Raw genomic sequence first — 13,298 nt, forward strand, 5'->3', positions numbered from 1 at the left:
GAACTGAAGGATTCCTGGTGACAAGTTTTTAGGCAATCACATTTGTTGGATTTGCTGGGTTTTTGTTTGTTTGTTTTTAAGTTAGAACGAGGAAAAGAAAAAAAGGAAGTGAAATCAACTCTCTCGGAGAAAGAGGCATTGTCCAACTGTAAAGCCCAAGTTTTCACCGAAAAGACACTCCCCCAGCCCCCACCCCGGTAATGGCAAACCTTGCATTTCTCCGGGCTTTCCCCTATGTTTTATCGAAGTCTATTGCTTTAAAACTACTTGCATTATGGACCCAAGCTGATGTCTATAATAACGTAGACAGCAAACATTTTCTTTCCGGAGAAAGCAGTTTTCAAAATTATTTCTAATATTCCAATGCATCAATGTTGCAGCTGAAGAAAATAAGGTTTATCACAGAGAATAATGCATTGAATTATAATGCCTACATAAGTTTGATGCAAAATAATTTGTTGTAGACTACTGCTTGACACTTTTTTTTCTTCCTATTTTGGAACTAGGGCCCACTCTTCTGTTTGTAAAAGTGAGCCAAGGAAAGGAGGAAACTCGGAAGTTTTATGCCTGCTCAGCCTGTAGAGATAGAAAAGACTGTAATTTTTTTCAGTGGGAAGATGAAAAGGTATGATAATATTTTGGGCCAGCTTTATTGAGAATGAACCAATAAGCATACAGTTTAAACATTATATAAGATTATATTTATTTTAATGCACTGGTATTTTTAAGGTTTTTTAAAATTATGTGTGTGTGTGTTTGTGTGCCTTTTTATGAGCATGTTCAAATGTGTGCAAGTGCCTGTAGGTATCAGAAGTCCTGGGATCCTCTAGAACCAGAGTTATAGGCAGTTGTGAGCCTCCTGATATGGGTGTTTTGAATAGACTTGGGTCTTATTTTACTCCAACTGCTAAGCCATCTCTCCAGCCCCAAGACAAATAACTTATGAAGGATGAAATCCCAAGCTTTGATTTTTTTTTTTAATTCTGGGGAATGACGTTCATATTTAACTCTGAATTTTGATACTGTTACTGTCTCAAAAGATAATTAGTTTGCATAGTCAACTTCTGTGCTTTAATTTCAAATGTATTATTTAATTGATTTAATTTTGGTTTTTGAGGCAGGGTTTCTCTGTGTAGCCCTGACTGTCTTGGAACTCACAAAGTAGATTAATCTGGCTACAAATTCACAGAGATCCACCTGCCTCTGCCTCTTGAGTGCTGGGATTAAAGGCAAGTGCCACCACTGACCAGCAACTTATTAGTTCTTTTTGGTCTATTTTTGGTTGTTTTTTCAGTCTCTCACTATTTATCAGTAGCTGTCCTGTAACTTCCACCCTCCTGATAATAAATAAATAGTGACTGAATGAGGTTTGCTCTGTCTTTCAGTTGTCAGAAGCTAGACTTGCAGCCCGAGAAGCTCATAACCAGAGACACCAGCCCCCTCTATCCCGAGCACAATGCATAGAAAGGTACTGGTGTGATGTCTTTTTTCTTTATTATTTGGCAGTGATGTTACTTTTTTCCTGTTCCATTAAGCTTACTTCATTTATTTATTTTTATCACAAGGCTTTCCATTTGAATCATTTGTAATGTGTATAGTTCACTGGCTTTCACTACATTCACAATGTGTACAATCATTACTGCTGTTTCCTAAACGTCTTTATCCAGTCAAAGAGAAATTCTGTCACCATGAAGTAATGACCAAACTGTGGTGACCTCTTACCTCCTTTTTGTTGCTATGAATTTGATTATTCTGGGCACATATGAGTAGAGTAATATAATATTTGTTCGTGATAGCTATGATTTTTCCAGTTTCCAAGGCACATCCACGTTAGAGCATATGACAAAGTTTTCTTTTTTCACTAATATTTCATTGTATATATGAACCGCAGTCTGAAAATCCATCCATCTGTTGATGGGCATTGGGTTTGCTTGTACCTTTTGACTATTGTGAATAATGCTATAGATAACACAGACATACAAAGTATGTGTTTTCACGTCTTTCCATGGTTGGCCATGTGGTAACTGTTCTTTTTGAGGTGCTGACAAACTTTTCCACAGTGGCTGAAAACAATTTAATGTCCCTGTCAGCAGTGGATAGAGGTTCTATGTTCTTGCTAACATTTCCTTTTTTTTTTTTTTCTTTTTTGGTTTTTCGAGACAGGGTTTCTCTGTGTTTTTTGGAGGCTGTTCTGGAACTTGCTTTGTAGATCAGGCTGACCTTGAACTCACAGAGATCCGCCTGCCTTTGCTTCCCCGAGTGCTGGGATTAAAGGCGTGTGCCACCAATACGTGGCTTTTTTTTTTTTTTTTTTTTTTTGAGACAGGGTTTCTCTGTATACTCCTGGCTGTCCTGGAACTCACTCTGTATCTCACAGAGAACTACCTGCCTCTGCCTCTCAAATTCTGGGATTAAAGGTGTGTGCCACCACTGCCCGGCTAACATTTACTGTTTTTGTGTGATGCTACAGGTCTTGTATACATCTTAGCCATAGTATTACGTTTTAAGTGTGTGTGTGTGTGTGTGTGTGTGTGTGTGTGCGCGCACGTGCGTGCCCCCCCACGCACTGCATGCTGTGAGTGTAGGTGTGCATGCACATCCCACAGCATATGCCTTGAGGTCATAGGACATCTTCAAGAGAGGTGTTCGTCACCTTGCTTGAGATGAGGTCTGTTGTGTTCACTGCTGTGTGGACCAGGAGAGTTTGTCTACAAGCTTCCAGGAATTCTTCTTTCCCCACTTCCTGTCTTCCCACAGGGCCACTGTGAGTGCATGTGACACATGCCAGATCATCAGGCTTGGACCACAGGCACTACTCCTTTTTTCTTTTCTTTCTTTTTCTTTTTGGTATTGCCATCTTAGTAGTTGGGATGTTGTATGTTGTGGTTTTGATTTTTTGTTTCCCTAATTAGTACTTATGTTGGTCATTATTTCATGTATATATTGGCATCTGTGATTTCTCTGTTCAAGTACTTTTGTCCTGTGTGTGTGTGTGTGTGTTATAGGTTTATTGAGGGAGAAGACAGCAGAGTGGGCTCATTGCTTGGCTTCTGCTTTCCTCATGGCCTCCAGTTTGTTGCCCAGCGCCTTCTGACTGTGTTGGCTTTGATGTGTGTCCCCTTGAGACCTTGAGCAGCTCCATGGCTGTATGGCAAAAATCTGTCCAGCTGTGGGCTTCAAAAATTGACTTATTTCTATTTTATGAGTGTTTGCCTTCACGTGTGTCTGTGCACCATATTCATGCCTGGTGCCTGGAGAGGCCAGGAAAGGGAGTTGGAATTCCTGGAACTGGAATTGGAGATGATTGTAAGCCGTGTTCATGCTGGGAACTGGAACTGGGTCCCTGGAAGAGTAGTAGCCTTTCTTAACAGATAAGCCATCTTTCCAGCCTCCCTCCCCCACTTTGGTGCTTTTTTTTTTTTTGAGATAGGATCTCAAATCCAGCTCTCTCTGACTGGATTTGATCTTACAATCCACATGATTCTGCCTCTCAAGTACAGGGTTATAGGTGAAAGCTGTAAACATTTTAAAACTGGCATTATTAAAATGTTATTGGATGCATTGGAGTTGGTAGATTTATTCTGGTAGGAAACCTGTGACAAGAATTCATTTCTGCCTTGACTCTTAGGAATAGTACTCCTTGTGCTCTTCAAAGTTGCCCAGGGAGCCCCATCTGATTGACAGTTTACTGGTGGCAGATAGGTTTTCATTTATAGTGCTAGCTTCTGCTATGCAGGCTTCAGCATTCAGCACTCTGAGGCCTCATTCTGATTAAGTAAAAAGGAGTCCTGTGGCCTGTTTAAAATATCTTGCTTGAAGCTGGGTGTGGTTGTGAATTCCTTTAACCCCAGGAGTCAGAGGTAGGTGGTACTCTCTGTGAATTTCAGGCCTGCCTGGTCTATATAGGGAGTTCCAGGCCAGCCAGGGCTAGGAAGAGAGATCCTGTCTTGAAGAAAATGAAACAAACAAACCCAACCTAAAGTACAATAAGTGAATGAGTAAATACAATATCTTGCCTGAGCTCCTTAGACTTTAAAGCTCGGGATAGAGGATGCTTTTCTGAAGATAACTTGATTGCCCCTTCACTTTACTACTTAGCCAGAGGTCTATTTCCTGCATAGAAACTCAGTGAACAGTGAAAAGTGGTGAGGAAGGAGTGAGGATGAGTGAGCACTTCTGTGAGGCTGGTGCTCTTGCAAGGTATGTTACCTGAGGTGACGTTCAGTCCTGCCTGCCAGGGTGGCCAGGGAAAATGGAGGCTGGGAGCAGTGAAGGAACTTGAAGATCATCATGTTAGAATGACTGAACTGGGATTCCTGCTTTCTGCCTCTCTAATTCAAAGTGTCATGTTGGACATGATAGTAAATAGTGGCCAATAATGATTTACTATATGTTGACAGGAGATAAAGATACACCAGGATGTGATTATCATCACCGTAGGCGATGGCTTGGCAAATAGAAAAGCATGGCCTGTGCTTTCTGCCCAGCAACCTATCCCTTTTGCAGTCATTTAGGATTTGCTACTGGCTTTTCCCCCCCTCTGCCTATTAAACTTCTAGTATGGAAGTGGAGTTCTGTTCTCATCCCCCTACTGCCAGAGTGTGGGAGTTATTTTTCACACATGTGTTCAAGGCAAACACCCACCATTTAACGGTGTTTCCAGACCAGATCAAGTATATTTTATTTTGAATTTTTGAGACAGGGTGTTTGTTATGATAAAGCAAGAGGGGACCCCTTGTGTCGTGTAAAACCTGAGCGACCCCCTAAGCTGCCCCTCATTCTCTGCCTCTGCCTGTGTCTCTGTGTCTCTTTACCTCTTTTCTCTTTCCTTGCCCACTTTCCTTTCTAATGGTGTCTCTGTGTAACTACCCTGGCTGTCCTGGAACACTCAGACTCACAGTGAGTGCTGGAATTAAAGGGTATACCACCATGCCAGGCTGATAGGGACTTTTTAAAATCGGTTTCTAGATTTATTTTCTTTTATGTTTGTATTTTGCCTGCAAGTATATATGTTCACCAGGTGTGTCCCTAATGCCCAAGGAGGCCAGAATAAGGTATTAGATTCCTTGAACTGGAGATATAGATGGTTCTGAGTCATCATCTGGGTACTAGGAGTCAAATCCTGGTCCTCTGTAACAGCAACAAGTGTCCTTAACCATTGAGCCATCTCTCCAGCCCCTGTGAAATCAATTTTAAATGCTCAATCAATATATAAAATTGGCTAAAATATGAAGTGTTGAATTTACAAAAGGCTATTAGTGGGGATAGCAGTAACCTCATCTATTTTATGTTGATCTCTTGAGAGTATGTTTTGATAAAATTACCTTCAAAATCTTAAACCATGTATGATCCATAACCTTGAGTTTATTGCCAGAAACATCCATCCCTCCAATCATTTGTTCATACAGCAGGTATTTGTTAGGAGTTCAAAGAGAACATAAGTGCTATCATTAGAGCCAGTGTGTGTGTGTGTGTGTGTGTGTGTGTGTGTGTGTGTGCGCGCGCGTTTAAGCCTGTGTAGATACAAAGATGTAGAGTGTGAAGAATATGTTGAGTGAGCTTCAGCTCACTTTGTTGAGATGACTTAGATGCTCAGGGAAGCGAGGACATTACTGCTGACTGGTGCATTAGCTGATCTGCGCGCGCACACAGTGAAGACATGGCATCTAATCGGGTTTGGGAAATTCACAGAGGCTGAATTGATTTCACTGCATTGCTTTTCAGTCAGTGCTCCTATGTTTTGTTCTATGCTGTGTGGAGTAAAAGTTCTAGGTAGGTCATTCTTTAAGAGTTACCTTAAGATAAATCATGTTGCGATCTTGGCATTTTTAAAGTCAGAGCTCAGTGGATTACCTGTTCCCTTAATTTCCCTTCATGTTGAGAGTAGGAGTTCATTTTTGTGTGTTAATGAACCTAAGGATGATATATTCTTGAGACTGTAATTGTTTTCTAATTTAGGTAGTTTAATTATGTCAACTCATCTGTAAGTTAGCTTATTAAAGAACTGTATTGATTGCAAGTATAAATTGTATCTAAACTTGATACTTAGGGTAGACAGCAACCATGGTCTCCGTGTAGTAGGAAGAGCTTCCTATTAGCTTTTCTTCTTTTTTAGATAAGGTTTTGGTATGTCGCCCAGGCTAGCCTCAAGCTTGCAATCTTCCTGCCTCAATCCCTCCTACCCCAACCCCCACCAAATGCTGATCTTAGAGGCATGGACCATGATTCCCATTTGGCTTGTTTTGTTTTGAAATTGTTAGAAAAGAATAATGCAGTAGGATTAATAGATCTTTGTCACCCAGTTTTTGTTTTGGCCTGAGAATGTTGCACAGATTTGTAGTTTATGGAATGGGATTTGATAAGCATTTTTTCTAACATGGTCTTTGAATCGTGTTGTATTTCATAGATGCTCGGCTGACAGATTTACATTTTTTGCCTGAGATTTGCTCTTCCTTATAGTTTCTTAGCTGCCTGTTATGCTTTAAAATGTGTTAATATTCTTTTATATGGTGTGCTTCCATCCTTATTGTGACCTATGAAGTCTGAAGGGGAAGATAAATTGGAATGTGGAGATCAGTGTTAATTTATGTGCATTCAGATAATTTTGCTTGGTTGATATTTCATTTGGTTATTTTTTTTTCAGAACTCATTTAAACTTAGATTTTCAAGGTCTGCTGTTAGACAAATGCCATAAACATAATTTGTGTACTCCAGGAAAGGCAAATGGAACATCAAATGGAGATCAATAAAAATGACATTTCAAAATGCTAGCCTGCAATTTGTGAATCATGCTGAGCCATGCGGCAGAATGAAATTTCCTCTCCCTCAGGGCATGTGCAGTAAATGGGAGGCAGGAGCTGAGTAATCCTGAGAGCTTCCGTCTCCTATTCCTTCCCTTCTTTCTCTCAAACTTCAAAAGCCTGTCTGAATGTGAAATTTGAAGCAGTATAGGTGAATGATGATGTTATCATCATGAGATAGGAAAGAAATGGAAGATCTGTCCGTCTTCCATCTAGAAAGGCATAATGAGCTGGTGATGGAGGCCTCGGAAGAGTAGTTTGCAAGGCCTGAAAGGAAGGAAGTAGTCAGGGTCAGATAGTAGTGTTCTTTGCTCTTTTGACTTAGTTACTCTCAGGTGGGTGAATTGTCCTGCCTGCCCACTATCACTTTCTGTATTAGTTGCTTTTCGATTGTTGGGATAAAACACCATGACCAAGGCACCTTGATAAAAGCGTTCAATTGGGCTTCTGTTCCAGAAAGTTGAGTCCGTCATGGTGGCCGGAGAGTTCACATCTTGAACCACAGCAGGAAGTAGAGAGCACCAACTGGCATCAGTTTTGAAACCTCAGAGCTGATCCCCAGAGACATACTTCTTCCAGCAAGGCCACACCTAAGGCTACCATGTGGGTACCAAGAATTCAGATGCCTGGGACTTATGGAGGGCATTTCATTCAAGCCAGCGCACTTCTCTGATTGACTACTTTGAGTATCAGAGTCTGAACTTCATGTTCTTCATGTGCATGAGGGATTGTTTTGCTCTTCCTGTGACCATGGTAAAATAATCTGACAAAAGCAACCTAAAGGAGAAAGGGCTTATTTTGGTTCCCAGTTTGAGAGTGTGGTCTATCCTGCAAAATGTCCTGGTGACAAGGACTTGAGGCAGCTGGTCACTTATGTCTGTAGCAGGAAACAGTGTATCAAACGCTGGTGCTCTGTTAGCTTTCTCCTTTTTATGCAGTGCAGGACACCAAACCCAGGAAAATGTGTTGCCCTTTATTAGGCCACTCTTCCTATCTCAGTTAACCTAATCAGGGTAGTCCTTCACAGCTCTGCCTGGAGGCTTGTTTCCCTAATTGCAGACACTATCAAGTTGATGATCCTGTCTCAGGCATCATCCTTGTCTTCTTAGATCTTACAAAGCCTGTGTTTTTTGTGGTTGTCAAGTGTGTTCATCTCCAGTACCAAATGTGCCCCCTGCCTGCATGGTAGTGTGCATCCATGCTAAGCCACGGCTTGATGGCAGACAACACTTCACTAGGATTCCAGTAATGTGTAGTATTGACTTAAATACGTGATGGCATTAGGAACTGGTACCATGCTTTCATATGAGCATACAGTTGAGCCCCACCTCTGAAGACAGCAGTTACCCATTCAACCTCAGTAGCATCCATGAGCTGAACTAAAATGTGAAAATATGTGCTTCTTGGATGTGATGAAATAACATTCTGGCTTTTGCTTTCATCTGTAGAGATGCACTTTCTTTGATAGTGTGATTATGAGAAATAAGCCCCAATCCCATGCTAATGGGATCAAGATGCTCCAGATATTGAACAGACTTTTGGTACTCCAGGCATTGCCCTTCCTAGTTCCTTCATCCAGAACCCATGCCAGCCCAGATGAAATCCCATACTCACACAGCTGATGCTCACATCCCAGTTTGGAACAAACCAGTGACTTTATAGTCATAATGCAAATTCTACCCCCTGTTCCTTACTGGTGTGGAGCACAATTGAAGATCATCTGGTATAGCCCTGCCCCATACTCTCCATCCTCTTGGGGCTCACGATTCCCTTCCCACTCTGATAAATGGTCAGGCCAGGAAGTAGACTGTCCAGTGCATCCTACTGTAGGATGCTCCAGAAGCTTTTGGTGAGCAGGTTCCCCATGCTCGGGAAGTCAGGGCCAGGGCCCACTGTTCCTGCTTATTTCTGATCTGGCAAACTCAAGTCTAGGCACATCTGGCCTATGAAATAAGTCACTGTATTGTGACTGCCCTGGGTTTTAGTGTCTACTTTTGCTTCTCTTTTGCCCTCTTACATTTTTCTGTCACCGTGGAAACTTTCTCGTATGAATGTGTGTGTAAGTATAGGTGCACGAGGCCACAGCACAGGTAGAGAGGTCAGAGCACAACTTGTGGGAATTGGTCCTCCCCTTCTACTGTGGCTTTGTGAGTCCTGGGCATTGGGCTCACGTAGTCAGGCTTTCCTGGCAGTGCTTTCCCGTAAGTCCCCTTGCTAGCCCTCCTTTGTACCTTTCTCCATGTAAAATGAGGGAAGACCATCTGTTCCTTCCTCGTGTTTTGTCATTTTCATTTCAGCTGAATTTTTTTCTTTAGATTACTGTTGATGCTTTTGAATGTGTCTTAGAGTTCTTAACTCTTAGTTTTAGGTTGTGTATGTGGGCCTGCCCACCATTCCACAGCAAACCCCTCTCCACTCCAGCTGCCTCCCACGCTCTCGTCCCTTCTCTTGCATTGTGTTGCAGCTGTAGTCCTCACCCTTGCTCTGATTCTGTGACTTGCTTCAGTGCCCATAATAACCCTTTGGTGGCACTTGTTTATGTGTCTATTTGGATGAAAGTCAAGGCAATTTCCATTTTGAAGCAAAAGTCTTTTTTCCTCAATATATGTTTTTATTTAAATTAGAAATATGCATGCTTCACATGTCAATCCCAGCTCCCTCTCCCACCCCTCTTCCCTTATCCCTCCACCAGCCTCCCTCCAGCCCCCCACCCAATCCCCATATCATTCCCCAGGGAGGGTGAGGCCCTCCTTGGGCGGATCTCCAGAGTTTGTCATTTCATCCAGGGCAGGACCCTTCCCTGAGTGTCCCAGCTGAGAGAGCATCCCTCTATGTGGAATGGGTTTCCAAAGTTCATTTGTATGCTATGGTAAACACTGATCTACTACCCAAGGCCCCAGAGATTTCTGATGCCTCCTCACTGAGACTACATTCATGGAGTCTGGATCAGTCCCCTGTTGGCCTCTCAGGCATCAGTCTGGGATTCAAGAGTTCCCCCTTATCTGGTCAGCTGTCTTTGTGGGTTTCACCATCATGGTCTTGACCCCTTTGCTCATCACTCCTCCATCTCTATCACTGGGTTCCAGGAGTTCAGTTCAGTGTTTAACTGTTTCCATCAGTCACTGTATGAAGGTTCTAGGATGGCATATGATGTAGTCGTCAACTTTATCATCAAGGAGGGCTGCTATTAATGTAGTCTCTCCACTATTGCTTAGTTTGACAGTTGGTGTTATCCTTGTAGATCTCTGGAAATCTCACTAGTGTCAGCTTTCTCCTCAAACCTATAATGACTCCATCTATTATGGTATCTCTCATCCTGTTCTCTTCTGTTCTTACCTTGACTCAACCTTCCTGCTCCCCTATGCCTTCTTCTCCCCTCCTCTTATCCCCCTCTCTTTTTCCTGGCTCCCTCTCCCCTCCCCCAATGTTCCCAATCTGCTCAGGAGATCTTGGCTCATTCCACTTCTCTGGGGTATCATGCATCTCTCTTGGGAACCTCCCTGTTTCCCAGACTCACTGGCACTGGGAATGTAGGCTGACACTCCCCTGATCCATACCTAAAAATCCATATATGAGTGAATACATACCATGTTTGTCTTTTTGTGACCGGGTTACCTCACTCAGGATGGTTTCTTCTAGTGCCAACCATTTGTCTGCAAATTTCAAGATTCCATTGTTTTTTTTTTCCACTGAGTAGTACTCCATTGTGTAAATGTACCACATTTTCTCTATCCACTCTTCAGTTGTGGGGCATCTAGGTTGCTTCTAGGATCTAGCTATTACATATAATGCTGCTATGAACATAATGGAACAGACATCCTTGTTGTGTGACTGGGCATCTTTTGGGTATATGCCTAAGAGTGAAATTTCTGGGTCTTGTGGTAGATTGATTCCCATTTTCCTGAGGAATCTCCATACTGATTTCCAAAGTGGCTGTACAAGTTTACACTCCTACCAACAATGGATGAGTGTTCCCCTTTCTCCACATCCTCTTCAGCATAACCTATCATTGGTGTTGAAGCAAAACATCTTTTATTTAAAAGTTTTACATGAGAATCTGTATGTAGCTACTCTGAGTCCATTTATGTGAAATGTCTAGAGTAGGCAAATTCCTGGAGACTAGAAGTGGATTAGTGGTGGCCAAGGCTGGGGGTGGGGTTTCTTTTGGTGGTGATAAAATGATCTGGAATTAGGCTATGGCAATGTAGCATGACTTGTAAATACTCTATCTACCATTGACTTGTACACAGCAACTGGTGAATTGTGTGGCATGTGAATTATGTATCAATTTATAAGATCTTTTTGAGGCCGTAGAAGCAAATAGTCCTTAGGTTTTGAAAAGAACTGTCCTTACTCGAAGTAGCTACAGCCACCTCTTTTGGATGATTTCTTTTAGAATTAGCCTTCCTACTTTTATTTCTTTTTGTGTTTTGTAAGGCAGAATGGTTGGTTGTTCTCTTTTATGACATTAAAATCAATATTAGCTAGCCTATGTAAAATCTACCAGCCTTTCAGCTGGGGATGTTTAGTAGTAATTGATGATTGTTGTCTAGAGTTTAGGAAGGGTCACAGAATCTGATTGTTGCTTAGTGCATAGTGCTGTGGACCCCCCCCCCCCACTGTAGACTGCCTCATTGAAACTCATGTGTGACAAACCAAGATATGAGCTTAATTCTTCCCTGCCTGTTCGTTTTGTTATTTCTTTATTTTTGGCTGCACTGGAGACTAACCCCATGACCTTGTAGTCTGTAACAGTACAGTTAATTTTCCACATTAGTGTTTGCTCGGACAACCTGAATACGTTTGCTTACTAGTTCAGCAGCCTTTCTGAAGATTTTCTTAGGATGTCATACATATATGACAATGTTGACTGTGATTAAAGACATTCTAATGTTCCCTGTCCATTCATTATTTTGTCTAATTTGGTTGGCTGGACAGTCTAGCAGATGAAATCTAAGAATAGCTTGCTTCAAGTTTAGGGGGACAGCATTGAGTCTTTGCTCAGTAAGATGTCAGTCTTGGGGTTTCCTGAGATAAGCTTTCTAAGGCTGCAGAAGTTGGTTCTTTCTTGCCACCTTCGTAAGGGATCTGCTTTCTTGCTGCTCACCCTGCTCCCTCGGTGCTAGAGTTATTAGCTGTATAGCCATGCTCAGCTTTTCGCATAGGTGCTGGGGATTTCAGATCTTACGCTCTCACCTGTTATAGTGCCGTCTTTCCAGCGTACCACTGAGATAGGACCTTTCTGAGTTCTGCCTCCAGGATTTAGACATAGGAGGTTTTCCTGCTCTGGTTTTGGTACAAAGCTCTTCCAGGTAGTGTGTGTCCATCTGCCCACTCCCTCCCTCTGTTCCCTCCAGCCACTGTTTTGAGTAGCCAGTTGTACAGTATCTGAAACTTATTTTGTGTGTTTTGTAGGTTTTTGAGGGTTGTGAGTTAGTTCATCGCTGAGTGGCGAGGCAGCTGTGGCGATTCAGCAGCAGGGAGACTGCTAGTCTTCCCACTGGCCTTCTGTGTCTTGGGGTCCTTCCTTGCTGACCTTTCTGTGTGCCACTATGAAGTTTCCTCATCTCCTCTCTTTTTTCTTTGTAGTCATGAATAAAGCTGTCAGAAGAGCACCTATGGGCCAAGAGACATTTCAGTGGTAGGCAGACAGCTGTTCTCTTGCTGGAACAGTTTAGAATATTTGTCACTGTCTTGGGGCCTCTGAAGTGAAACTGCTTAGAAAAAGTTCTAATGCTCTGGATTCCTCTTTTACAACTTCTACCGTGCAGCTCCCAACATTAGTTGGACTGAACCTGCTGACTCTCCAGACTGAGGAGCCCTGCAGCTCAGTGCTGTGTGCCATGCCTGCCCTTACACACTTCTGCTCCTGTCCGTCCTCAGCGAGCTCATTGCCTTCCTTTTGTGTTCTTACTCCGATCTTGTACCTAGTGTCACATACGTAAAAACTGTCAGCCTTTAAGACACAGTGACTGTGTTTTCTTCAATAATCTTTAGTACATTGAAAAAAAAGAAAATAAATTGAGATATAGTAACTCTGAAATCAGGTTTGAAAGCAAACAAATGGGCTATCCAATACTGACCCAGTTTCTGATTTTTGAAGCTGCTTTACCACCTAGTCCAGACTGGCCTGGGACTCATGACCTTCCTGTCTCAGTTTATGGGTGCTGGGGTTTCAGGTGCATGCCGCCACGCCTGGCTCGGAAAAGTCCTTTTAAAGGCTCTCAGTACTTCCTTGCTGGCCTGGAGAGGGGCTGCTCACAGCCTGTGTCAGTGTTGCTAAGAGCAGAGAGCTCGGTCGGAACATCTTTCCTTTTAGGAGGTAATTTTTCTTGCTAAATATGTCGTAAGAACTTGAAGAATGATTTTGATTTCTCATTTTAAAATGACTGCCAACTGAGCCAGACTGTTTAACATGTCAAAGTTAGAGCACATGGATTTGTCAATAAATTTAAATGTGCTAGTAGTTGCCATTACTACTAAACTGTTTGAGTAATA

General features: G+C 42.4%; 1 protein-coding gene across 3 annotated transcripts in view; it reads left to right on the forward strand.

Annotated features, from left to right (window-relative positions):
* Positions 1–13,298, forward strand: part of Zcchc4 (zinc finger CCHC-type containing 4) — a 41,829-nt gene that overhangs the window by 452 nt on the left and 28,079 nt on the right. For all 3 annotated transcript variants that reach the window (XR_002382480.2, XM_040747076.1, XM_005068772.4), the window contains exons 2-3: positions 507–625; positions 1,386–1,468. Coding sequence is in view for 2 of the 3 variants with exons in the window: in XM_040747076.1 (XP_040603010.1) it covers positions 507–625; positions 1,386–1,468 (202 nt within the window). In the remaining variant the exon portion in view is untranslated. The remainder of the gene's footprint in view (positions 1–506; positions 626–1,385; positions 1,469–13,298) is intronic.

The sequence above is a fragment of the Mesocricetus auratus genome, unplaced genomic scaffold (genome assembly GCF_017639785.1).
Source record: "Mesocricetus auratus isolate SY011 unplaced genomic scaffold, BCM_Maur_2.0 Super-Scaffold_100006, whole genome shotgun sequence".
NCBI lineage: Eukaryota > Metazoa > Chordata > Mammalia > Rodentia > Cricetidae > Mesocricetus > Mesocricetus auratus.